Source organism: Gnatocerus cornutus, chromosome 8 (assembly GCF_029298725.1).
Source record: "Gnatocerus cornutus isolate USDA-ARS CGAHR chromosome 8, icGnaCorn1.1, whole genome shotgun sequence".
NCBI lineage: Eukaryota > Metazoa > Arthropoda > Insecta > Coleoptera > Tenebrionidae > Gnatocerus > Gnatocerus cornutus.
In genome coordinates, this window is record NC_142240.1 from 9,741,811 (window position 1) to 9,769,041 (window position 27,231).

General features: G+C 36.5%; 2 protein-coding genes across 12 annotated transcripts; one reads left to right on the forward strand and one right to left on the reverse strand.

Annotated features, from left to right (window-relative positions):
- The first annotated feature begins 263 nt into the window (after window positions 1-263).
- On the forward strand, window positions 264-21,463 carry tutl (immunoglobulin superfamily member turtle). 11 transcript variants are annotated; one of them, XM_088044409.1, is made up of 14 exons: window positions 264-489; window positions 8,218-8,267; window positions 11,974-12,136; window positions 13,389-13,528; window positions 14,647-14,798; window positions 14,849-15,078; window positions 15,233-15,646; window positions 15,695-16,549; window positions 16,668-16,742; window positions 17,041-17,121; window positions 17,407-17,607; window positions 17,660-17,887; window positions 17,935-18,013; window positions 19,043-21,463. In XM_088044409.1, the coding sequence occupies exons 3-14, from the start codon at window positions 12,022-12,024 to the stop codon at window positions 20,325-20,327; spliced, it is 3,855 nt and encodes a 1,284-aa protein (XP_087900535.1). In that variant the 5' UTR covers window positions 264-489; window positions 8,218-8,267; window positions 11,974-12,021; the 3' UTR covers window positions 20,328-21,463. The 11 variants fall into 11 exon arrangements, with proteins under 11 accessions (XP_087900535.1, XP_087900524.1, XP_087900534.1 ...); XM_088044398.1 differs by lacking the exon at window positions 17,041-17,121 and having other exon boundaries at window positions 16,653-16,742; XM_088044408.1 differs by lacking the exon at window positions 17,041-17,121 and having other exon boundaries at window positions 16,653-16,742; window positions 19,082-21,463.
- Window positions 21,464-23,615: 2,152 nt separating this feature from the next.
- On the reverse strand, window positions 23,616-26,309 carry bdl (borderless). Its single transcript, XM_088043003.1, has 7 exons — window positions 25,832-26,309; window positions 25,549-25,783; window positions 25,223-25,504; window positions 24,768-25,177; window positions 24,364-24,715; window positions 24,015-24,317; window positions 23,616-23,965 (listed from the first exon to the last, which is right to left on the reverse strand). Exons 1-7 carry the CDS (start codon window positions 26,018-26,020, stop codon window positions 23,727-23,729), a joined length of 2,010 nt encoding a protein of 669 aa, XP_087899129.1. The 5' UTR covers window positions 26,021-26,309; the 3' UTR covers window positions 23,616-23,726.
- Between the last annotated feature and the right edge of the window lie 922 nt (window positions 26,310-27,231).

The window sequence follows — 27,231 nt, forward strand, 5'->3', positions numbered from 1 at the left end:
CCGACTTTTGGATGAATCCCAATCAAAAAAATCCATGATGCGATTTCCGAAGAAGCTTTATTACGGTTTCGTGCAAATCTTGTACGCATGATTGCGGATGCCGGTAAGTTTTTTCAATCTGCTTTCGTTGTCGGACAAAAGCAGTGGGTTCGAAGTAATCCCAGGCATTTACAAAGATTCCTCTAAAGTGCATTTCCACTTCCTATGCACTGGTCGCGTTCTACTACGCAAGCCATTCCGACTGTAATATGGATTGAGTAGGGCGGTTGTTCATACACTGCGACCTGGGATCACTTCGTGCTGAAACGAGCGTTGTGTGGCTGCATTCTTTCGTTACGTGTTGTCTTCAATTGAAAGTATTTTTTTATTCACTAATTTCGTGTTTGTAAGTGCAAGTGATTTGTAGTGAAAGTGGTATGTTCACTTTTGTTTAAACTCGATTCGCGTTATTTCTTCTGCGGATTACCTGCTAACATCTATAGCACTTGGGTACGTTATTTATTGAAGATAATCGAGAGGATCGCGAACTCAAAAATTGATACCAAGCGCTTACTAAATTATTTATGTCAAGTACGTTGTACTTACCATCTTCGGCATGTAAACAAGAACAGCAACGATAACATTTGTTATAAACATCACCGCTAATCTCGTGAAAACTGAGAAAATGGGAAATTTACACAAATTGTCGCTCTCATTTTGAATTTAAATTGCTACTATAATTGCGTTTGGGCTCATTTCGCCTGTTCAAAAAAATATTAACACAAAACTCTAATTCTCGGTTTTGTATGCAAATCAAAAATTGTCTCGTTATGACTTCATTAATAAGAAAAGAAGAGAACAAATCTCTGTGATTCAGATCTGAAAATCGCCTAATTCCCGGAACCGATTTGTATTTTTGAATGACTGGATTAATTCGATGAGATGTTAATCCTCTGATTCATTTAAACGAAGGAACTTTTTAGAGGTGGAACGTGCAAAATCTCAAAGACTCCTGGGGGTCGTTCCCATGTCAAACAATTGGACATGCTCTTTTAAAAAGCAAAAGTTCGAGACAGGACTTCAAAGCTCCACTTATCAATAAAATAAAACCAACATTTTAGAAGAGATCTATTAAAAGAATTGTGCCACGTTTCGCAAATTCTGTCTAGAAATTTGGTTTAAAAATATAATCTAGGAAGGTTAATCAAAGAAGCATTGAACCAATTAGTGAACTTATTTTAAAACGGAAATATAAAGCAATTCCCACATTAAAATGTATATCTGATGCTAATTTTCATAAAAGTTTCGCAGTTGCAGAAGTCTACAGTCCATAAAATAAATAAATAAAGTCATCAAAATCAAAAACCAAGCTGCTTCATTAAAACTGCAACGCAAATTAAAAATGACATTATTAATCAATGAAATGAAGTTATAAGTGCATGTATTATTGGAAAACCGTCAAAGGCCATTATTGCATATCGTTAATAAATAGCATTAGATAAGCGATCAAACAGTCATCAAGTCTTCGAATTGGCTGCTCATGTGGCATTTTGAGTATTAGCCCAAACCAGACGCAGCCACGTTTTAATTAGCACTTTAACGGACATTTCTACGTTTTGGTCCTCTTCTGCGATTTGCTTGGGTGTGTTTTTTTGTAGATAACTCGTGCGTGTATTTTCTTAACTCGACACAAGACAGTTATAATAATTATACTCAAAGATCAACTATTTGTTTGCAATTAATTATGCAATTACAACGTTTACTGCCACCTCTTGAGCAGCTCAACGGACAACTATGAATAAATTGTCCCGCAGAAAATGAAACTACAGTTGGGCTCCCAAATTTCAATGTAAATACGACTGAAGTGGGTGGTTCGTTAATAAAAACTGCACTCTTTCAGTACCTCATGAATATTAAATTCAAATTTTGGCGTCAATATCAGTGCACCGAGTTACCAAATTGAAAACGTTGGTTGGGCAATTGACCCGCTGAGTGTTGGTCGAAATTCCACGAAGACCGTTGAATCAGTCTTATAGTACGTTAGCCGTGTTTGAAGGTCGTCTTCTTCATCTCACGGAAAATATAAAGAAACCTGAAAACGGTTAAACAGACGCTGCAACTTCAGCTTCCTTTTAAACTCAGGTTGACAGGTTCTGTATACAAAAGATCTGCGATAGGTGCTTACACCTGCTGGTGTTATTTACAAGAGATTTGGTTGGCTTGCGTGTGCCAATTAAAATTGGTACATTTTTAACGTTTTATTGATGGTTGTTGTTATTCAAATGGGGGTCTGCTGGTTGCTTAAAAGGTGTCCAGGTGAATATTCTCCGATGCATCCAAGCAAGACCTTTAAGTGAGCTGTAGTGGAACGCGGTGCAGTAATTCAAACTAACGGATAACTAAATTATACTCTTGAAAAAATATCCGATGTGGTTTACTATACACTTAATTCAAAAAATTAGGATGTTCTTCCAGTTTTTAGCTTGGTGGTTTAACAGAAAGGGGTTTATGTGATTAACACCGAAACCTAACTTTAGTTGTAAACTTGCCTCAGATCCTTATCCTAAGTAAACTGTGTAAATTAACTAATGAAGTGTGTATTGTCTGACAAATTTTGTGTTTGCTTAAATTCTGGATTGTCTGGAATGCAGATATCTAAATTCACTTGATATAATCGCACGGGATTTCCACGAAGAAAAGTTGAATTGATTAAAAGTATTCTTATTTAGTTCCATTGTTGTTCATCGCCCCAGGAATGTGTTCTTGGACCGATCCTGTTCCCTTACATAAACGAGTACCATAACACCTGTTAGATGGGGATATTGCACTCTATGTCGCCGATACTTCCATTTACGAGCATCTGGCGATTCAAATTGCAGACAATTCTATGCAAAATTAGTTGCACAAAAACAAAAGAAGAAATTTAATGTAAAAGTTGAAATAAAACGAATGCCCATTCTTCAAAAAAGTTATTTTATTACCTTCTCTATGCTGAAAACCTTGCAACGACTTACCTCCCATAATGCAAATTTAATGAGAATACACGAAAGTTTTACCAAAAAGGCTGTGCTGTTCCTTTTGGAAGAGTGTGTTGTATGCCATTGTGGCGACCCAGTTATTGCCTGCTTGTTTTATCAATTCTGTAACCTAGTTACTTGTAACTTACCAACCTGTAAATAAAAGTTATGAAAGTGAGGATTTCTGATCTATGTTTATGTTATTGTTTTGCATTTGAAGGTTTTTATTTTAAGAGCTATAAGATTTAAATTTTGCGGAGTTTGAGACTGTTTTTCAAGCACATCAAATTAAAAAATTACAACTGTAGTGGATGACGTTGAAAACATTGAAAGGCTAAAAATATGCGCCCATGCTAACTATCATGTTGCAGCTAATTCTTTCCTGAGCCCAAAATTGAAAACCAAAACGATATTTTCAATGTTTTTAACTATTGTACATTAAAGGCTGGTTTACACAATCATTTAATTAAAATTAGGTTAATCTTGGAACTAATTTGACGATTGCTGACATTTGATTGGCGGAAAAGCGATCACATGTCACTTTAACATGATGTTAAGTATTTAATCGAAATTAAAGTGTTAATTTAGCTTCTGTAAACCGCCCCAGAAGCTTTCTTTTATAAACGATCAAATTCTATTTGGATAAACTTTTTATAACAATTTCATTGTTATACATTACATTTTTTTACATTTTAATAATTAATTATAAATTTAATTATAATTAATTTTAATTTTAATTAATTAAAAGTATTAATTTTAATACCTTTTTAATTATATTTTGTATCACAAAAAGTACTTTCAACCAAGTTTCTTAAACTTTGAAAAGTACCATATTTATGGACTTTGTAGAAAATTTTTCATTGTTGCAACATTGTAAAGCTCTTAGTATTAGTTGCTTAGTTATGGAGGCTAATTTTATTAGAAAGAGTTGAGCAGCATTGCTAAGTTTTTTCTTTGAAAAAATTCTTATTTTAAAAAGGAATAGGTAGGGTTAGATTAATTTTGCTTTGATTTCTGAGATGGTTTAACAGAAAAGAACATGTTACTTCCACTTATAGGCGCCGTTTCTTCATCACCCTGTATAAATTACACTAGTCAACAAATTTTGAACGAAATTTGTACTGGAACAGTGGAAAGTCATTTCTTAAGTAGAATTGTTTCCTGATTCTAAATCCGAAGCCAGTTTTGCTCCATCAGATCAATTTTTTTTTGAGTATTCCGCGTTTACTTTTGTTATTTTTAGTTTTACTTAATAGCTTGCAAAATCATAAAACCCAATATATTATTGGAAAGGTAATTAAATAAGTATCCCAACGAACTATAGAAGTTGCAGGGACATTTAGTTTTTGCCAAGATATTTGAAAATTTCGAAAAACAAACTGTTTTTAAAAGCTGACACTATTTTGCTTAGAACACCTAAGTTGGTAGTTTTATTTTTTCTTTTAATTCGTCATTATAAGGGCTAAGAACGCTGCTTTCTAACGCGCTTTTAAATAAGTTAATTTATCTTTAAAATTGTGATTGAAATTAATGTTAAGTTAACTTTCGAAGAAATTCTAAAAAAATTAATCTGAATACCCACCAAAGTGTAATTTTTTACGTTTTCGTATCAATCTAGATTATTTTTTCACCCCACATACATTTTTCGAAAAATTGATGATATTTCCATCAGCTACTGCCGCCAGGTTGTTCGGAAAAAAGTTCAAGTCAACAAGTCAACTTTCCATTTTATACTAGTTTTCTAGTAGTAGGGGTTATTTTTCACAACTCAATAAATCCAGTTTTGACTGACATTGTGGTTGATGTGAATTTGAGATTATTTTGGGTAAATCTAACAATGGTATTTTTTATTTAGTGAAAAACCTCTTGCTAAAACATTGTGTTCCCTCTTATGCCAAAATAGTTGAAGTAAATTTGAAAAAAAATTGAACCAATTATCGTTTTTTCTAAACCCTTGTAAAAATTTATGAACTGGATTTATTGAGTTTTGAAAAATAACTCCTCAGTTATCCATTGTGTTTCCCAGATAATTTTGTACAATTACTACTAAAGATTTCCACCCTCTAATTTTTTGGTTCATAAGCAACTAAACTCTTCATCATCAAGAAGTTTTCTAAAATGTATTTATTATTCTGGACTGTGTTCAATCAAAGCACAAAGTTATTTAAACTCAACATGCGTCTAAAAATTAGAATTTTTTTAAGCAATGGCATTAATTTTGTATGAAATCGACAAATAATAAAAAAGCTTTAATTTTTTTTAAAAACCTGTTTTTTGTCCTGTAATTTCTATAAGAGATAAGATGCATTTGTCAGCTTGTCATAAAGGCAAGATCTCAATCTTTTCAATGATGAATTACAACTAAAAATCGATGTAATAATCCTTGAGTTATATGGAAATTTGTATGTACAGGAGTTTAGCTTTAGCTTTCCAAAACACTGTCGAGCAATCTTATAACTTTGCAAATTTTCAAGAAAAATTGAAGAAAATAATCATTTTTTACAGTAGAACCTACTAGAAAAATAAACATCTTTCAATCCGGACCTGATGGAGCAAAACAAATTTCAGATTCAGAAACAGGAGGTCATTCTACTTTAGAAATGACTTTTCCAGCACAATTTGTTTTCCAAAATTTGTTAACTAGTTTTATCAGCAATTTCATTAATACAGTAAACCCTCAACATTCGCGAGGGTTCCGTTCCAACTTTTAGACGCGAATGTAAAGTCTATTAACTTGTGTAAATGGAGGGGTTTAGTCTAAAGAAAAACACCATGTTAACAAATGAATTAAATTCTATTATAAAAAAGCATACCTACTTAATTGGTTATTATAACGAATATAACAATATTTTGAAAACCTACACCTACTTTTAACCTGTCTAAAATTTTAATTTTTTCCCAAGGAAAAGGCCTTTTCTTTCATTTTAATAGGAACTTAAACTTGTTAAGTCGACAAAAATACTAAAGAAATGACAGAGTAAAGAAACGCACTTTGTCCAACATTTCTTAGAATTGTTCCGAACACACATAAAAGTCGTATGACATGACCGTAATAATAAGATTTTAATCAAAATTAATGTAATGTTTTATTTAATTTTTAAGGTGTCGATGATGTGAAGTTTATATTCTTTGTTAGTTCTTAGATGCATTTAATTTCCAGGATTTTACAGTTTTAGGGGGTCGCGAATGTTGAATTCGCAAATGTCAAACCCGTTGAGAGTTTACTGTATTCTGTAACTTTCGAAAATCGGTTTATATACTTCAATGAGTGCAGAAGAAAAATATTGATATCTTTTACAATTTTAACACCGTCATTCGCCGAACTTCAGAACTTTTTATGCCTGTATTTTTAAACGAACTTAAAATAGCAACGAGAGCTTTTTTGTGTTGAGTTAAAAATAAATGTGAATTTGTCACACACGTCATAATCCCATCAAAGTGTAATCTGTTTTTTACAGAATATAGGTCGTTTTAAATTTATAACTTGGGACTAATAAATTAGAGAGAAAATTGAAATTTTAAGTATAGAATAAGATTATGACGTTTGAGACGTCTTCCTTCAGAACCGCCAACTGATACAAATTTAACCTCTTAAGAAGCAACAATGAAAAAGTCGTTAGCTTTGGAATTGGCGTTTTCGGACGTAACAATGCCACATTATTGTGCCTTTAGAAAGAATTAGGTCATACGGAATGTTATTGGAAAATTGTACTCGATTGTACTACAATAGTGACCGCCACCGCCCGGAGAAATAATTTATAAAATTTATATATGAAAAAAGAAGAACCTGTCACCGGATCTGCTATCTACCATATTCACACTAGTTTAACCAACAGACAGAATTTAAATACCGCGTCTATTGGCAATGAATTCGTTCAATTTATGACGAAATTCGCGTTTGAGACCTGAAAAACTCGAGAAATTTGCATTTTTATTGCCGTCATAATTTTAAATTGACTCTCACCATCAAAAGAATCATCCAAGAGTGTGAAATAGTCTTTGTTTTTGAGTTTAATTGGTGAAATGATATTGTTAAGGTTCCACGATTTAAAATTTTATTGGAACAAATCAATTGACTTCACGGGCACCGAACTCCAATTGAATTCAGAATGTAGCAAACACATGAAATGTGCCTCGATAGTACTAAAATATTTACTACAAATTAACGTTTATTTAGACACTATACTCAATTATCACAGTCCATTACTTTTCTAATTTAAACTTCAATTCCATGTTGTTTGACTAAAATTACTTTTGTGGGTCCCACCTTTCTGTTTTCATTACTTAACTTTTATATTAGAAGTCACGGCCCAACGCTACCGGTGCGCTAATTGCTTGTTAAACTTTTTTTCTTTTTGTAAAGGTTCCGGTGATTATTTATTTCAATTATTATCATCCGGACAGGTCTTCCTGTACTTCTAGAATTTCCGTGAGTGCAAATTGCATCAACTTCCGAATATTACGACTTCTGGTGCATTTAAACCTGTTAGCATGAATGGAATTTGTTCGTAACAATCTCTAGTAAGTTACGCAGCATTGTAGGTAGTGGTGGAGTCGCAGTTCACAGACCTGAGTGTTACCTCTGTGGTGAAGACCTAAGTGGGAGGAGGCAGCGGGCACACGGTCGTGATTGACAAAATGAAACTATTATTTCGAGAGAAACAGTGATTTTTAAAGCAGAAATGGTGCTAAGGCAAAGAGTGGTAGTTAAAGGGTGTCACCGGCAAAATCGTAAGTTCCGTCTTCTTTTGGTCTTTTAAAAAAAAGTGTCTATTTGTGGTTGAACAGAATTTCTCCACCATAAAGTTTTTTCTTCTAACCTCTTTTATTCTGCGGATTTTGGTAATGTTCCAAGTATTTATTTACAAAATATTGTTATTTAGATATGGGACAAGGCAACAATTTTTTTCGTCTGGCTATTGTTATTAAATTACACAATAAGTTGTGGTGAAAGTTTTGAGATGACATCCTCTAACAACAAATGGTATCTTGTGTCTCTGAATTTTTCATTACAACCCACAATGGATTAGCATCAAGCTTAATAACTTTGTGGGTATAATTGACGTAAAACTGTGGTGGGGGTGGATTAGATGAACTGAATTATTTATTGTGGGTGTTCTTGTGTGGATGGGAAAGGTACAAATTCGCAATAGTAATCAGCTTAGCCACCCCCCAGAAATTTATTCCATGCTCTCTTCTAAACAAGATATTTATTTTCCAGATTATGACTTGAGGGCTTCCATCATCATCCTCTGCATTTCCCGGATGTAGGTAAGGAAACGATTTTTGATTATAAAAAATGTTCCGCCAAAAAACGCCTTCCAATGTAAACAAATCTCGAAATTGTTTTAGTACGAGTTGTATTCCGGTTGTTTGCTCCTGAAGAATGAGCTTTTCAACTTGCTATTGTAGAATTATCCACGCCTAATTATGAGACTGATTCTCTTGAGATAAAGGTCAGAATCTAAACCACGAGTTCAATGTTACAAAAACACATTTCTGAAGAAGAAGATCAAAGCGCCATTTTATTTCATTTCGCGGTTATTCCACCATTTTAGACCATTTTGTAAATTATAGTTTTTTTACTTTTGTTTCAATTATGCTATTCTGCAAAGGGAGTATGTTGTCCCTGGCATGTTTCGGTCTTCGTGTGGGATCGATACTGGCCTGGCAGAGGGTGAGGCTGAACCGCACCCGGCTTTCTGGTTTCTGATATACTTTGCTTTTACTTAACAACTCTTGCGTGAGTTTGTATTTGAAATGTTCAAACGTGTAACCTTTAATAATAAGACGTCGTGTCGTATTTTAATATAAACTTTCAACATGGTAACTTGGAGGGTTGTTATTACAACGTTATTTCGATCTCGTTTCAATCAAAGGGAGGCGGGTTGAGGTAACCTGCTTTTAAGGGTTTTTATGCTTCAAGATAGTAAATGGAAGAAAGGTTTCGGAAACGTCCGGTATAAAAATATCATTGGATTTATTCGAATTGAACAGGATTCCAGTGACCTTTCTTCAAAGGGGGCGAAGTATAACGCACTTGAAGATCAACATTTGACATTTTGAAAGTCACCCCTTAGTTAAGAGCTTTTAGAATTTATAGATGAGATTGATAAATTAAGCGCCATGTTTACATTTGGAAATATCTTTTATTTCTATAACCTCCGGGGTTTAACCCCTTAAAAGCTCTTCCAGTTGTTGCTCGTTCTGTTATTGATGTTTCGGATAAATTCACAGCTCAGTAGCGCCCATTTCTATTTAATCTTTTCTGAAATCCACCGTTTTTTAATCAGTTTAGTGAATTTTCTTTCAGTGGACGGAGATAAATTACTGATGCTTCCGTAATTAATTTTCCTTCAAGCTCTGAATTTGTGCTTGCAATTCAGCAATGACGTCATGGGTGGGTCTGCAACGTCACCATCTCTATCGATCTGTTCGTTATTCTTGCTGGCACAGAATCAGCTCGCTTTATGATTGTTAAAATAAAACGAGTTGTTTCATTGAATTCAACTTTTCTTATCACGCGTGAAGACGATTGTTCCGAAACCTACGGTGGTTTCACGGAAAAGTGCTCTTCAAGGGGGGTCAGGTCAGGAGAGTAGAGTGCTCGACGTCCTCACAGTCGGCGGCGTTACACCACTCGCCTCTGTTTGCTTCCCTCCAACTTTTCTTCTGGGGAGTGACTTGGCGTATTTGTGTCATTAGTTTAGAATAATAAATGGCTTATTAATACTCAAGCGGGGGGTGCCTACTTTGGAATTTAAGAGATAAATTCATGTTCCATCAAGAATCTTGAGCCAAATTCTGACAAGATTTTCCTTGATCTCAAGAATTTGCGTGAACTTTCCATTAGCCTTTGTTGTCAACGTTCTCCTTTGTTATGTAAATGCGTGTGCATGGTTTCTCCCACACGTGATTTTAGTCGCAGGTGTGCGAATTTTTGGGGGTTTCGGTTAATTGCTGAACTCGTCAATAACTGGTGGATGCGGAACAAGAAATTTAATTCTTGGTAGGCAGTTCTTTGCCTTTGATGTTTGATTTAGTTTTGTTATAAAGGACAACATTTAGGCACCTGCAACTACCAATAATTCGAATAATCTAAAGAACTTTGACGCTAATTTAGAGGATTTCGAAGGGCTAGAAAATCTAGGAGATTGGTAATTGGAAAAAAGTGGGAAGTCTACAACTTCTAAGAAGAAGTCCGAAGAGTCCTGTCATTATGATAATTTCTGTCCTGTAAACTCTTTCCAATTTAAAAATAGATTTAGCCACCGCCGGTGCCCCAATTTCCCCCGAACTTTCTTCTAGCCTCCAGCTCTCTGCCCCCAGTGAAATTTTAATTTGAAACTGGTGAAGCACGGTTATCCCTGATATGGATCGCCCACAGTCGACAAGTGTCGTCAATTTACGTTCAGTTTGAGTGTCCCGCGCCAAAAACCCTGGATTGTCGGATCAATATGACAAAACTAGGAGGGCGTAGGAGAACCGGCGCATTCGCCAGAATTTACCCTGAGATATAGTCGCGCGCCACTGTTTTCGTGTATGTAGCATCACACGAAGAATTAACCTATGTGCTGCCTTTAAATCTGTACCAACGGCGTTAATTTTCAACATGGTGAAAAGTGAACTAAATCAGCCTTCACTAAACACAAGCAAGTGGTTATTTTTTGGAAAATAGGCGAATGATGTGTGAATCAACAAAGGATATTTAATTACTTTAAGGTGTGTTCTGCGCATGGGTAATTTATTTTTAGCAATTTTTTTTTAAATAAATGTTAATTTTACATTAAAATTATTTTTACTTTCGTGAGAAGACCACCAAATTAGTATACCCAGAAGGATCCTCAAGGTTTGTGGAGCGGTTTCTCCTTTTACTAACACAGGCGACATGCTAGTTTCACCTGTGAACTTCTCATTTTTAATATTGCACCTAAATATCTCGTCCGATTTTATACACTGTTGTTCCATCTTAAAATCAGTGAAGAAATTTGCTTTGAGTGCGTATTTGTTACACTCAATATGTTACGCCAAAGACGTGGAATCAAATGATATCAAAAATCGTTACGAATAAAATATGAAACGTGAATCCAACTTTTTATAGACGTGTTTAAATCTCTATTCACTGAATAACATTGTTGTTTAATAACAATTTACAGAAGCCAGAGGATCTTTTGTTATCAATCATTCTCCATGAAATATAACTTGTTTGTAACCTGAAGATGCCATGCCCACTATTGTTAACTATGCGTTTTTTGTTAGATCTAAATCGTGATTTGTATGTCGTCTAGACTTTCATAAAATGCTCTCGTTGTGACTGTGGGAAAACTTGATTATGATTAAAATGACGATTCGGTGTCGTTATGAGCTAAGATCTGATATTAAAAATTTCAGTTTTCTCATGACATTCTGATCTAGATTTTTAGGGAAACACAAAGTTTCATGGAATTTGCCTTCACAGAGCACACCATTAAAAGTACCTTCACTATTAAGTTAGATCTGCATACTCTGTTCTAATTAAAGAGTTGATAATGATAACATTCCCGTGACTTTAATAAAACCTGAGAAAGTGCTCTCTGCGGTCCTAAAAAGCCGGAAAAGATTTTCCTGCAGTACTATTATAACTCTAAATAAAAGTGGGGCATTTGTGCAAACACGACAAGAGCAACAAACCGTAATTTAATTTTTTCAGTCAAGGTACATATTATTAACTTTATCACTTCCATTTTTAGACCTTTGTATTCCAAAGTTTATGAGGTATCGGTTGTTGATGAAAGTTTGTTTTTGAAATGGATAAATTGGGATCAGTTCAAAAGTTTATCTCTGGGACCTATTTTGCGTCAGTGCCGTTGCTAATATAAGCAAAAATTCGTATCAACAGTGGCAGTTGCAAGTTTGAAGTTGAATTTCTTTGTAGTGTTTGGAATGAAAAGACTATTTTAAAATTGTGCTATTCTCATGTCGTTTTATGTCATTCCAGAGAAGCCGGCAATGAGGGTGCGCTAGCGGGGAGTATGGGACCGCCGGGATGGGCATGCGCACAGACCCACGGGGCAAGTCTCGTCCGCTGACCACCGTTTCGGTACCACTGCTCGTTCTACACACAGTTGTTGCCTTGTTAGTTTTTGTATTTTTGCAAGAAGGTAAGTTCAAAAAAATCACACTACTCGTCCACAAATATCAAATTTTAATCTTGATAACTCTACTTAAGTACAATTTGATGTCAATAAGCGTTTAAGTAACTTAAGTAGTGGATGCGCAGTCTGGCAGTTGTATAAATAAAATGATACAAAACAGACAGCGATCCACTTGATAATTCCAACTGAACGACTTTACTGGTATTAAAAAATGTTCAAAAGTCTTAAATTACTTTCTGATTCCCATACTAAGACGATCAACTTATTGTAGCCGTTACTACTGTGAAATGAATAATGTTACGCAACAAAGATCCAGCCAGTGTCGTCTAAAAACGGAGATCATGACTATTCAAACTTTAATTTTACCGATTCTGTAGAACAAAATTGCAGTAAAACTGATGTAGCACCTCAATTGGACTATTAGCTTTAAGAATTTTACGTCCATACCAACAGTTGGTGACACTTTTAGTCGATTTAATAAGGCGAAGAGGTGCATTGAAATTTTTTGTGGGTTGGATTTTTGTTGCATAACACCATTCAAATGAAAAAATTGTTTAATTAGTAAACCAATAAAAGGAATTGTCGTTTTTTTAACATACATTCCTTCAGCAGCACGAAGAGTTGAAACATATCAAAGAATGCATGACTATAAAAAAGGTGCATAAATTGGGGCGGAATGTAGATTCGCACTCTAAATTCTAGATTCTTTGTAGACCTCACGATGTTGGCTTACTCAGATCAATAGTATATTTGAGTGGAAACCAGTTGAAGTTGTCAACATTTGCGTTCAGCTGTTCTCTGCTTCCTGAACGTGTAAAATAGTGTTGATCAACATTTCTGGAGTCCTTTGTGCTATGATTTGAAGATATTTAAATGTTCAATATCCCGGAAGATTGATAGTTCCCGGAAACTCATATATTACGCGAAAAATGTAAAATGCATGCCTGAAACATTCCGTGCTTTTAATGTTGAAGTAATTAATGCAGGCGGAATGAAATTAGAATGTCTACATTGACAGAAAAACCATTTTCTGGGAAACTCAATAATATATTAATTAAGTTGTTGCGAAATAGCTGAAATCGATAAGCACCTATTTTCGTGGTGTAACCTTGGTGGTTCCAAGTAAACAGTTTACTGAAAATGATATTTTCTGTGGTGGATGTGACTGAAAATTGATTGCCCGGGAACTTAAAAATAGGAGATAATCTAATGAAAATAAAATTCGACATACAGTAGAAACTTTTTACGCGCTTTCCAGGTTTGTGTACCACCCAAGATGGATACATCCACATTACAGCCATTCTGGGCGAGTCGGTTGTATTCAACTGTCATGTGGAATTCCCGGATGGACACCCTGTGCCGTATGTGTTGCAATGGCAGAAGAAGGTAGGCGAAACGGTAGGATTTCAACGAGTCTGCTCTCTTACTGTGGTGGCCAAAGGAGAAGTCTTATGGGTTTGACACTTGAGGCAACATTACTAAGATCGTACAAGCGTATCGATTCTAAATTTTTTCACTCTTATTATCCACCGTTACAAATCTATCGCGTTGTATTGAGTACATACAGTTTCTTGACATAGTCAACATGTTTGTTTTTATATGATTATGGCTGGAAGGGTTTAACTAGTGCTTAGTAATGTTTGTTCAAGTTTTACATGGACATGTCATATTTACAATTTACTGTGTGTAATTTCTATAATCATGTAAATTGTAAATGTGTAACAACCTTAAAGAAATTTCTATTCCGCTAAAATTAGTTAATTTTTATTTCGAGGTGTAAAAGTGCAAACCACAAATCGCCTCTGTTCAATTGATTGGTTTGTTGTATTGTGATTGGCCATAGTGAAGTACTTACTTCTAATGGGATAAGGAGAGCAGATAATCTTAGCATCATCATCATCGATCCATTCGGTATCATGAATATTGTTGCAACTTCACACTATACATGATACTGGTCTTGTTCCATTTTCATTACAGATTTCAATTCAGTGTTTTGTACAGAAATATAGTTACTAATAATTAACGATTTGCACATTTTTATTGGAATTCACTTGAACAAGTCTGTTCTCACTCACTCTTCTAACAACCACAAACATAGTTTTTGTTTAGTACCTATAGAGCTAGCTTTATTTAACTCAATAATATTGCTAGCTCTATATTTTTAGTTGGGTAGGTTGTCCTCTATCTGTCTCTCTTAATCTCTATTAGTGGCTTTCATCTGGCGCTCAGAACTGCTCGCTGCTGTTAAAAAAACTAATAAAATCAATAGAAATTATTGTCTTTAACGGCTTTGCTTGGCTGTGTTAACTCTTACAAGCATGTTTCTTCTGCATTCGAGTATTTTCCTGCATTTGTACAAATGTGTGTTTGATGTTTATTCATAAGTGATCACCGTCGTAGTGATTGTAAAACGACAAACTTCTGTTTTTTTTAACTTAACACTTCCTCGGTCAGAAGTTGTCTTTTCCAACCACTAAACTTATCGGTAGAGAAGACTATTTTAGTTTGTTTTAAAGGGACAGGATATACCAATCTACATTTGGTATGAAAGCTATCCGACGCACAGTGGCGAAGGGTATGAAGGAAGAGTGTCGAGGGTGTCACCGGACTCTCCTTACGGCGCTGCTTCACTCAACTTGACAAATATTCGCGAGTCGGATCAAGGCTGGTTCGTATTACAGTTAAAGAAGTTTTCTGTATCTTTGACTTTTTGACTAGGTATGAATGCAAGGTGGTGTTCCTTAACCGGTCTCCGAACTCGCACAAAAATGGCACTTGGTTCCATCTCGACGTGCACGCTCCACCCCGTTTCACGGACACACCATCAGAGATCATTTATGTCAACTTGGGAGATGCTATCATTCTTACGTGTACAGCTGAAGGCACCCCCACACCTGAGATTCTTTGGTATAAAGATGCCAATCCTGTAGAACCCTCGGCGACCATAGGTGAGTTTCCACCTGAGAAAGACACCCTTTTGTGCTTTTTTCAACCAACTGTCTTCCTCATTGTGTCTTCTAGTTGTAGTGCTTCCACCGGACTATCCTTCCTCATGAAGCACTACATAATAAATTCTTGTAGTTTGTAATCTGTTCCCTGTAGGAATCTTTAACGATGGAACGGAACTACGAATATCGAATATCCGACATGAAGACATCGGAGATTACACGTGTATTGCGAGGAATGGAGAGGGTCAGATTTCCCACACGGCAAGAGTTATCATCGCTGGAGGTGCAGTGATTATGGTTCCGCCGACCAACCAAACTAAACTTGAAGGGGAGAAGGTACATTTCACTTGTGAAGCAAAGGCTCAACCTGGAAACGTTACGGTGAAGTGGTTTCGAGAAGGCGCTCCAGTGAAAGAGCTTCTATCGCTGGAAACAAGAGTTACCATCAGAAGAGATGGGTCACTTGTGATAAACCCCGTCAGTTCGGACGACTCTGGACAATATCTCTGTGAAGTTAGCAACGGAATTGGAGAACCTCAATCGGCATCAGCATATCTGAATGTAGAATGTAAGTTTGGTTTATTTCTTCGTCGTCGTGTTAACGTTTCTTTGGCAGATCCAGCAAAAGTGACGTTCACGCCAACCATCCAATACTTGCCGTTCCGTTTGGCTGGTGTCGTTCAGTGCCACATAAAAGCAAATCCTCCCCTACAATACGTAACGTGGACCAAAGATAAACGCTTGTTAGAACCGTATCAGACAAAAGATATCGTAATTATGAATAATGGTTCTCTTCTTTTTACTCGAGTCAATGAGAACCACCAAGGACGTTACACTTGCACACCTTACAATGCTCAGGGAACTCAAGGATCTTCCGGACAAATGGAAGTTTTAGTTCGCAAACCACCAGTATTCACCGTAGAACCAGAAGCCATGTATCAACGAAAAGTAGGAGAAACCGTCGAGATGCACTGCGACGCCCTAGAAGCCGAAGGAACACAGAAACCAAAAATTGAGTGGCAACGACGTGACAACAATCCCTTGCCCAAAAATCGCGTCAAAACCGTTGGCGGAAACATCACTATTGACAGCCTACGACGAACAGACTTTGGATACTACCAATGCGTGGCTTCCAATGAAGTCGCGACTATCGTAACAGCCACGCAATTGGTGGTGGAAGGAACCCAACCTCATGCACCTTACAATTTAACAGGACAAGCGATGGAGTTTGCCGTTACGCTCTCCTGGTTACCTGGATATAGTGGAGGGCCTGATTACCAACAGAATTATACTATTTGGTACCGACAATCTGGAGTCTCCGATTGGTCGACTATACCAGTTACACCTTCTGGTAGCAGACAGATTAAGATTAACCGACTTGCGCCGGGGACTACCTATGAGTTCCAAGTCGTGGGAAAGAACGCGCTGGGAGATGGGATGATGAGTAAAATCATTACGGTTCGAACTTTGGGTAAGATATGTTCCGCTACAGTCTCTCTTTCATAATAAAAAAGACATTTCTAAGTTGTTTAACTCGTTTAACTCGTAACTTATATCAAATTTTCTAACAACATGCGATCGTGGATTAGACATCAGTCTACCCCACAAAGTCCAAGTAACACCAACCCCTTTTCCTCAATTTAACGAAATAAATGAAAATTCGGGTAAGTTTTACCATTTAAAAAATTCGTGAATGCATGTCAGTGGTATTTGTCCAATTTATTTTATTATCGTTTAAATTATTACTATTTCAACAATGAATAATTTTACGTTCATTAGTTTTTGCACGGTTTCTTTCGGTGGTAAGGTGGATGTATAATAAATGAGTAATTTTCTCAAATATTTGAATATCGTTTTAGTCTCGATAAAATTCTCGCAAATTCTAAAAAGAAACAGGTTGAACTTGTGTAACTTGCGCTTGATAGTTTCAGTTTTTATTTTGTTTTGTTATTTTGTTTTCAGATATTTTAGATTATAGTAATATTATTTTGCCCACCGATTCAACGGGAAGTGCCTTTTTTCCACCTTTCTACAAACCTAAAGGTATATTCAATATTTTTTCTTTAAAGTGTTTAGTACTAATTTACTGACACCGAAGTTAAGTTTTTTTTATTGTTTACGTGTAGCATGACTTTTAAGTTTTGTATTGAAAATTCAGCAATCCAACGTAATAGTGAGGATTTTCAAGATTTTCATTATTACGTTGTTGTATAAAACTGACTTCAATCGAAATCTCTGCTTAACACTCTAACCCGTAGTCCTTAAGTGCTTTCCTTTGGAATCAGTTACTGAAACTCAATGAAGAAGCAGTTGTTATATATAATTTAGAACTCTTGCATTTAGGACCAAAGCCAGGTATCCCTAGAAATTTGACTGTGACAGAAATTAGCAATGGTTTTTTGATAACGTGGCAACCTCCCTTAGAAAAGGCTAACCTAATTCAACACTACTCCATTAAATATCGCACAGATGGTGGATGGAAGACCCTGAACAAAGCTCAAATTCGACCCGAGGATACTCAATATTTAGGTGGGAAAAATCGTACAAAAATGAACATTTTAACATTCGCGTTGTTTTACAGTAAAGAACTTAGTAGGAGGCCGAACATATTATTTTAGGATTTTAGCATATTCGCTGAAGAACTATGAAACTAGTGAAGAAGTGAAGTTTTCGGTGCCAGCTCGAGTGAAACATAAAGCCATCACGGCGGGCGTCGTTGGTGGAATTCTGTTTTTCATAGTAGCCATAATTCTGTCTGTATGCGCTGTTAAAATCTGCAATAAAAGAAAACGTCGAAAACAAGAAAAAGGTGTGAGTTCAACACTATTTGGAGTTGTAACGAGCGATTTTTTGCAGCTTATAACATGGTAGCTTGTCGAATTACTGATTCCAGAAACGGAGGAAATACAACGGATATCCAAGTGCCTTTGAAAAAGTGAGTGTTATGATATGCTTGATTGTGGCATAAGTTGAGGAAAGTCTGCCAGAACAACGAATTGTTGTTGAAAACGGCCCGAATTGTTGTTGTGGCAAGCATTTCCGCGTCTTTTTCTTGATGGGCATAAGGTTATTTGTCTCCTCTTGTAGGACGGTTGAATCCGAGTCGTACCGTGATTACGAGAGCGTGTTTATAATTCCTGGGACAAGCGTTGACACAAACCGTAAGCGTCAGGCGTTGAAGGGTTCCGCTAAATCATGCGATCTTTCCCCAAACCGTTTCTGAGTTTGACCATCATACTTGTCGCATTTTTTAGCGGAATCCGAACTAGATTCCTGTAGAGTTCAAGTATATGGTCGTCATTGCCATAAACTTGGACTTAAATGTGCTTCATTTGTTCCTGGAATGTGGACCTCTCCATAGGGTTGGTCTTTTCTGTGTAGGTGCATTAGATCTATTTATAGACTTTTTAACACACAACGTTTCGCGTTAAGTTATTTCCCCATCAGCAAAGTCTGCTGAGATTAATCGACACGGTCGGTTTATCTTATGCCGCATAATCTAACTTTGCACAAAACAGTTTTTTCTATAACTAAACGCGTATTTCTGCATTACCTAGTTTCTGATCCCAAACGTGTGTTATTTGCCGCCATCTGGATCTGCGCAGGAGGAAAAAAGGTGAAGGAATTCGCGGCTATTGACATATCATGTTCGCACTTTTCACTATTTGTTTGGTTTAACAGTGCACTTATTTTTTAATTTGTCGCTTTTACATTAATTACCATGTTACATAAATTGTAATGGACAAGTTTCAGGGTTTATCCTAATGTCCATAATAATTCATGCATGTGTCACATTTTGGTGCATTAAAATGATTTACCAATTGGTCTGGTTGTTGAAGCATGAACTCCATTTGTTGTTATGTTTGTCATTAACTCAGTGCTCGATTTTTCCTTAAATTGAATTGGAAAAATAGAAGCACGTGGTTATGTGTGTATGTTACTAACAGGGTTTATCTTGTAACAGACTTAGAAAAGGCCGAATATCAGGTTTGAGGCTCATCAGTTTTATAGTAAATTGGATATGGCCTCGAGACAGATGCCGAACCGGCAGCAGTTTAAGTTGGCATCCGGACTATCTACATTCGGGCTCTCCGTCGAAATCTCTTGGTCGAATCTCTAGAACAGCAGACGGGCGTTTTGTCCTGGTGGATTCCATCTTAAGTCTCCGCACTGACAGTCCGTCAAACGCGAGTAGCAGTGACGATGGAGGCTTCTTACCACGTAAAGGAATACGTAATCGTGCTTCATGGCGTAAACCTCTCGTCGGTTATCCGAGCCAATTGAGTTTGCGATCTGATGCATCAGGACAAAGTGCTAGAGGCATAACTGGTTTCTTCAACAATCTTGGACAACGCATCCACTATCCTGTGAAGCCGATTCCAACGATTTACACTCCAGCCACACCGAATTTTCAGTCGAGTTCGCCGGCTACTTCTAGCGCACTTTTACTGTCTCCTTGGAGTCCCCTTTACTTCAGCGACTTGAGCTCTGTGCGTTACACGAGTTCTGGAGAGCGCTCGTATCCAACGCCACCTGGCTTTGTTCAACTGAGATCAATACATGAACGCTATTCGCAAGAACTGCCATCTTTACGTGCCATTCATGAGGAATCGCAGGGTTTCATTCCGGTTCATCCGATAAGAGAAAGCCCAACTCAAAGAGTTCGAGTTCCACCTCCATATCCCGGTTCCAGGCCAAGAGCACGACTCTTACCAAGACATGCGAGAATCGCACGCAGCGCTCCTGAACTCGGTTCCCCCGAACATTTCGACCGTTCCCCCGAAAGCAGATCTAGTTCGAGCGGTTTTGGGAGTAAAAACACGTCCTCTCAACAGAATCAAAGCTCTCAGAGCGGCAGTACGTTCACAGAATGGCGCCTGCCGCCGTATAGACCGCCTCCACCGCCACCATCAACTTTGCCTCCGCCACCGCCGTTGGTAGGACACTGGTTAGAACTAGCTTCATCATCACCGTCAACCTCCGAACAGCTGCATAAAGCTGTCGACGTTGGGAGCGTCGATGGACATTACGAGTTCGATCCGTCGACACCGACGCCGACGCCATCGACGCCGACCGGTTCTAGAGATGTCGATTTGGAAAGTGGTCCTACGCGGAAATTGTACGGAACACTGAGAAGCCGGTACGATAACATTGATGCTCGAGTCCAGGCTATGAAAGAAGAGTTCAACGAGTTCAGAAAACGACAAGCAAAACGGAGACGCAGTCACGAGTTGGAGAGTGCCTGTTAACATTTAGTGTGTGTGATTCTCTTAAGTACAATCTACGAAATTGGTGTGATCTCAACGTTAAGAATCACTAAAATATGTTCTAAATTATAAACATAAAAAATATACACGTTATAAGAATTAAGACTCCAAATAGAACTTGAGGTATTTTTTTTTATTACACAAGTTAGGTAATGCTACCAATTCTACACGAAATTTCAAGAATCTCACATTGTATTTTTACTGTACCTAACAAGTATTCATAAAGCTCAATTGATCATTTCACTGAACAAATAGGGCCATCAAAAATTGTGATCTTGTGGACACAGGTGTTGTCGATCCGGTTCGGTGCTGCCCCCACCTGACCACCTGCCATTGTCTCTTGATCGATTAGACCTACGCCAACCAATAATTCTAACGCTTTAGCGCGACTTCGGCCGCGACCAAATTCTACACGAGAGGCTGTTGCGACGTTGTAATAAGTACTAGATGTTTTAGAATAAAATTTGTATAACGTACCTTCGCTCTAGGAGCAATGCAGGACATGACCTGCTTATAATTTAAAAGTGTATTAGTAACTAAAAAATTATTCAAAGCAATTATTTTTCTTCCTAGTTGTTTATGTACAAATTTTTATTTCATTTGTTGTATAGTCATGTTTCTTTATCTTTTTGTTTTACTATAAGGTCTGAAATAAGTACAAGTTACATTTAGTGCAAGTTTTTAAAGAGGCATGAATGATTAGGGTGAAGTGCTATATAAAACAGTAAATCACGGATGTTAATACAACACACGAATTCTAACGATTTTTAAATAAATCCTCTATGTATTTATTACTTCAAATTGTAAGAGGCAAATTAATTGCCCCGATTATTTACTTGCCTTTGTTATTTTATCATTTTTAAATAAGGACGGAAACACTTTTTAAATACAATTTGCATGTCTATTAGGCACTCAATTTTTTCTAAGAAAATTAATTACATCCCAGTAAGTTTTCTGACTGTACATTATTATAAATTATATCATTTCACAGCACACTGAGACTTAGCAGTAGCATTTTTAGTTGTACGTGTTAAGTAGTAAAACAGTTGTTACTATGTAACTACGCTGTATAAAGCATCACATTTGATTAAAATACAATAATGTTGCCAGATCTCATATATTCTTGTTTCTATTCACTTCATTTGTCCTTCCTAAACCAACAAAATTCATCCATTGGAGAACAGAAGATAAATTCAAGAGAACAAAAGAGTCCATATTAGTAAACCGAATTTTCGAAATATTTACTGGCTCGTCTAAAAATGAAAATTTCTAAAATTGCTTGATTTTGATCTATAATTTTTTAATTTTGCACATTTGTTAAGAATAGTAATAATAATAATCTTCATAAATTTGAATGCTCTTAAGCCAAAATTCACAAAATTTGAAAAATAAACAGAAAATTATCGGAATTTTGTCACTTCTGCTCTAGAACTTTGATTGATAAATCTCCATAATTTTATACGTTTCCTGGCAATCACTCTCTCTCAAAAGCGCGCACCCTACCATATAGGTCTAGCAAAATAGTAGTAGAAATCTGTGGGAGTAATTTTTGAGATAAGAACTTTTTTGAACTTTGCTGATAAAATAAATCACACTCGATCGCACTCCCACCTTATCACTAATTAGGTGGAGCAAGAAAGGAGTGGTGAACTTGTGTTTGTACATGATAAACAATTCAGCCAATGAGTTCCACAAGAAATTACAACGAGATTGGTCGGCTTATTCGTTTTTTGTTAAAAAGCTATTGCGATAAGCGATAAGACAATGCCAGCCAATGAATTAGTAAATAAGTGGGAGCAAGGTACCAATCAGTATTGAATTATCACTGTTATCAGTAATGGGCGGATTCTTGGCCACAATTGGACCTTTGGTCGACAGCAACCATTATTTTAGAAAGTGCACAATTTTATGCTTGGGTCATAATAATTCATTAGTTAGGCATTAGTTAGACAATTTGTGTATGAACTTAAATCGATTGGCAAACGATTATAATAATAGCACCTACAGGGTGGCCCACCAAGGACTTTTGACAATATCTTTGTTACTTTAATAAAATTCAAAACCAGGATAACTGAAGAGGTAAAGATTGACAAACGACACCTTTTTCTTAAAAAGGTAAATTTTATTCGTCTTAATTTACATTTAAATCATTTAAAAAATAATCTTATCTTATAAAGCTAACCGTCTAGCTTGTCCAGTTTCCAAGAAAACGAGCTAAAACTAAGCCAACATTTCCAAAGGCTGTCTGGTTATGAATCAAGAAGACAATTTTGGACATCCCTGACATCTGCTTCAATTTATCGTTTTTGACGTTTCTGGTTTGAAGTTATTGTCTGATTATGATTAATTTCAACCTACAGAGGTACATTTCAGCTCTATTATGGTTTGTTATTTCGATCTTTTGGAAATTATGGCAATCCGTTGACATGTGTAGAAATTTAACAAGGGTGCACAAAATTAACGCTTTCATTTATTCGTTACCTAGGTAAACCTAGGTAAATCGTTTCAAGAAAATAATTATTTTTAATGGCAAGATCGACAAATTTTCTTAAACGAAAACGAGGATTCAGCCAATTTTTGGTAAATGAATTTTATTTTTTGTACTAAACGTGACAGTAAACATTTTGAATAAATTTAGGCATTAATAAAAAGGTGGCTAAAATTGCATTTTTAAAGGCGAAGTAGTTTAATTAACGTCGTTTTAAGCCTCGCGGTTTCAATAATCTTCGTTTTAAATTTTATTAAAATCCGTTTACAAATAACAAAGATACTTGAAAGTTTTAGGTGAGTCATCCGGTATATGTAAAATGACTCAAAAGTATGCAAAAATTACAGAAAAATCTCATTACTAAGCATTCCTCGAAAGGTGTACGAAGGAATCCTTAAACAACGGCTAAAGAATCAAATTGGACCAACACTGGAAGAGGAACAAAAGAAAAGCGCAACATAAATTGAGTTTGCTAATAAAAGTCTAATTATGTAATTATGATCTTAAATCGACGAACGATTTTTTTATCAGAAACCGAAAAAGAATCAAACTCAGTTGTAACTGTTTATTTAGACAACAAGAATTCTACCAGTGCTTTGTTTAAAAGCATCTTCATTCCATCCAAGTTTTATGAAGAAAAACGTCCCAAGCACAACACAATAGACACAATCAGCTACTAAAACTAAAAAAATAAATACAGTCGGTTTAAAGCATTAAAAAGTTAATTTCCTAAACACTGCATTCCTAGATTAATGGCAGTATTTTAATAACAACATCAATCGTAAAAAATAGAGCAGCACTGTGCAGTCGTAGAATCAACTGCAAAAACTGCAGATTTCAGGACCGCACAGCACGTAATTTTATTAATACTTGTAACATACAATTGGATAAATTTATTTGTTTCCTTTGAGTTGTTCTATGTACGAACCACACCACCTTTTTCGAGTATAATAAACAGCCACAAATGCCACCACTAAAAACGCAAGTCCTGTTACGATACCAGTCGACACAGCTCGAATTTTTTTATATGTGGGAATGAGCAACGTAAATTTTTCGCTGACTGCTTGTTGGTCATCTTTAGAAACTGCTATAATCTGTATATGATATTCATTTCCTTCATTAAGACTCGTTACTAAAAAAAACTCCTGTAAAATAATAGTCAGATTTACAAGTACTCTTACATAAATACGAGGTATTCCGTGTTTCCGCCGTTCCAAAGAGATGATCCTCTGGTTGCTGAAACCACCTCACCACATACATTTTTAAATTTTCAGTGCCGTACTCAGGGGGTTCCCACGTTACAATAAAACCGTGTTCAGTCGGAAAAACAGAAATGTTTCGCGGGTACCCGACTGGGGGGAATGAATTTCCGCGAAATCTATCAGTTTCCCCGTTTATTCCTTTAGTCCATATTCGTATTGACTTACTAAAGAGACCATCTCCATTGTCGTCTTTACACAGTACCATAAACTCGTACTCTCTGCCTAAAATGGAACGACAAGAATGAAAAAAGTGTCGCTGCAAACCTACCAGCACTGAGTCCGGTGATGGTGGCTTCCAAAGCTCGTGACGACACCACCGGATGCGTCTTCCACTCAGAAGTACCAACGCCTTTGTACCAAACACTGTATTCGACGTTTGAGCGCGGTCTTCCGGGTACCCACGTCAAATGTACCGAAGAACTGGACGACACTGCTGTTACGTTCGAGGGGGCACTAGAGGGGATGTTTTCTACCAATAATTCCGTTTCTACTGTAATCGTCGCTGCTTTGTTTGTCGCGGAACATTGATACACCCCTCTGTCTTCCTGCTGAATGTTAATAATCGTAAGATTCCCATCTCTTATCGAATAACGCCCAACAGGGAGTGAAGTGCCGTCTTTCTGTAACCAAAACAATTTCGCAGGGTTCTTCAAACTAGAATTTCCTCGTTACTTTGTACCACACTAGTATAGGCTTGTGTCCATTTTCTCCATCACGAGCATCACACGGCATTTCGATCGTCTCTCCAAGCTTCCGCAAGTACAAATTGTGAGGAGTTACAGAAAACACCGGAGGACGCTGGACTGTTACAAGAATCGGAGTGGAAGGTCCTTGAGTCCCTAGTTCGTTAAAAGGAGTACACGTGTAGCGCCCGCTGTGACTTTCATCGACTTTAGTAAAATAAAGACTACCGTTTCTTCTGTAAAACACTCCTTGAATGTTGTACGGGTCAAACAAAAAACCGTCTTTCTCCCATCGGAGATTAGTCAAGGGCGGATTGGCGCGGAAGTGGCAGTCAATCAGAGCAGGGCGGCCGTACGGAAGATGAATCTCGGGGGGAGAAAATATCACTTTAGCTTTGTCTGAAATTGGCTGATAGAGTCAGAAAAATAATTAGAATCTCGTACATTGAACATTGAGAAAAGCCTTCGCAGCCTGTTTTTCTCCATCGGTGTTCACCACTTCGCATTCGTATTCCCCAAAGTCCCCCATGTCTGTAGGCGTAATGACCAGCGTGTTCTCCTTGGTAACGTAAGAACGTTTCATTAAATCCACGTACTCTTTCAGAGGAATTTGGTCTTTAAACCACGCGACCTTTAATTCTGGATCTTTAGTTAGACATACGAATTTGGCTTCTTCTCCTTCTAGAGTGGTTTGATTAATTGGAGGAATAGCTAATAGATTTCCACCTGTAACATTCAATCAGCATTGTGTGGTGAAAAGACAACTTTACCATTGACTGTGAGGTGAAACCACGTTCCATTATTGCGAGTACTTGGAGTTCTGTTGGGGAATAAAACCTGACATTCGTACCAACCGCCATCCGAGTCTCTTATCGATGTTAAATTCACGGAAGCTTTACCATAGCGTCGTCCGTTGACTGTGGGGGTGTTGATGAGGTCGATTCGACCCAAAAAGGGTTCTACTGAGGTCATTATTCCATCATACGACGAAAATATGGTTTTACCCTACCAAATAACCACAGTGGAAATGAAAGAGCAGTTTTATAAACTTACGTCTTTTCTCCAGTTGACCATATGTGGTATGGGAATATTCTGCGGAAAGTCTACATTGCAATTGAAAATAACATAATCGCCCACTGACGCTGTTGCAAAAATCGGTTTTTGTTCTTCATAATAATAACATTTCACTTCGAACACAAACAGTAACACTAAAAATAAATAAGTGTCCACTTTGCTATACATTTTCAACAGACAGTTACAATGTGTGCCAAATGTACGAAACGTGTGTCAAATCAAATGTAATAGCTGGAGTAACTGGAAGATTAGATTAAATTTGACCCGTATTACACTTGAGGGACCCTTCACGGATGGAACTGAGTCAATTAAATTTGCTACTTCAAATGCTCACTATAAATATGTGTGCGTAATAAATTTCTTACTTTAATCTTAAACCACACGACAAAAGAATATTATTATGGTTAAGAGAAGTGTTTTGATAGGGCTATTATGATAATGGTAGTTTGCTTGTTTATCACTGGTTTTAATAAACTGGGCACAGACTATTGCTATTAAAACGGCCCCAAATGGCCTGTTTTCATTATTGGATTAATTAAAAGAGATATAAAATGGTATGATTTAGTTTAAATTTAATTTTTGTGGGACATTTTTGCTCAGCCAAGGTCGTTTTAACATGACGTTGCCATTACTAAAGTTGTTTCTTCTCTTTACCGAGTTTGCATAGGCGGAAAATCTAAATTGGAGGTTTATGACTAGACCAATTATTCCTAATATTTGTCTGCCCACTCCAGAAGTTTGTGCGCTTCTTAAAAGATCCACGAGATCTACGTTTTCGTGGTAATTACTGAATTTAGCGCTGGTATGTGAGGCGAAATTAAAATAAAGATAAATATAGCAAAGAAATATCAAGAGAGAGATGGTGTCGTCCGTAATGAAGTATAATTTTTAATTGCCACTTGGACTCTAATTGTAGTTTTCGTGTGCAGTTATTGGATTATATAATAATGAAACCCACAAAAACAATAGTCTAGTGGCTTCAGAATCCTTGCTAAAGGGACAAAAAAAATCAGTAGAAATTCCTAAAATTAGGACACACTAATAATTATTATTATACATAGTTTCATAATTTTATTTGTTGATACGACAAGATTAGTTGAAAACGATAAACAACGATGAGAGAAACAATATGTTGAGATGTTTATTGTTCTTCTGGCTAAAATAGATAAAACAATTGGTACAAAAACCCAGAGATCGAAAAGCTGATTATCAACAAATTGAAGAAAAAATTAAAATCGATAAAAAAATTGCGAAAGGTCCAATAGGATAACCGATTTAAAGTTCATGTTTCTAGGGTCCCAATTGATTATAAAAGTTACTTTTTTTATCGTAAAAAATGAAAGTCGTCATATCAACGCGAAAGTCTGCTCACAACATAA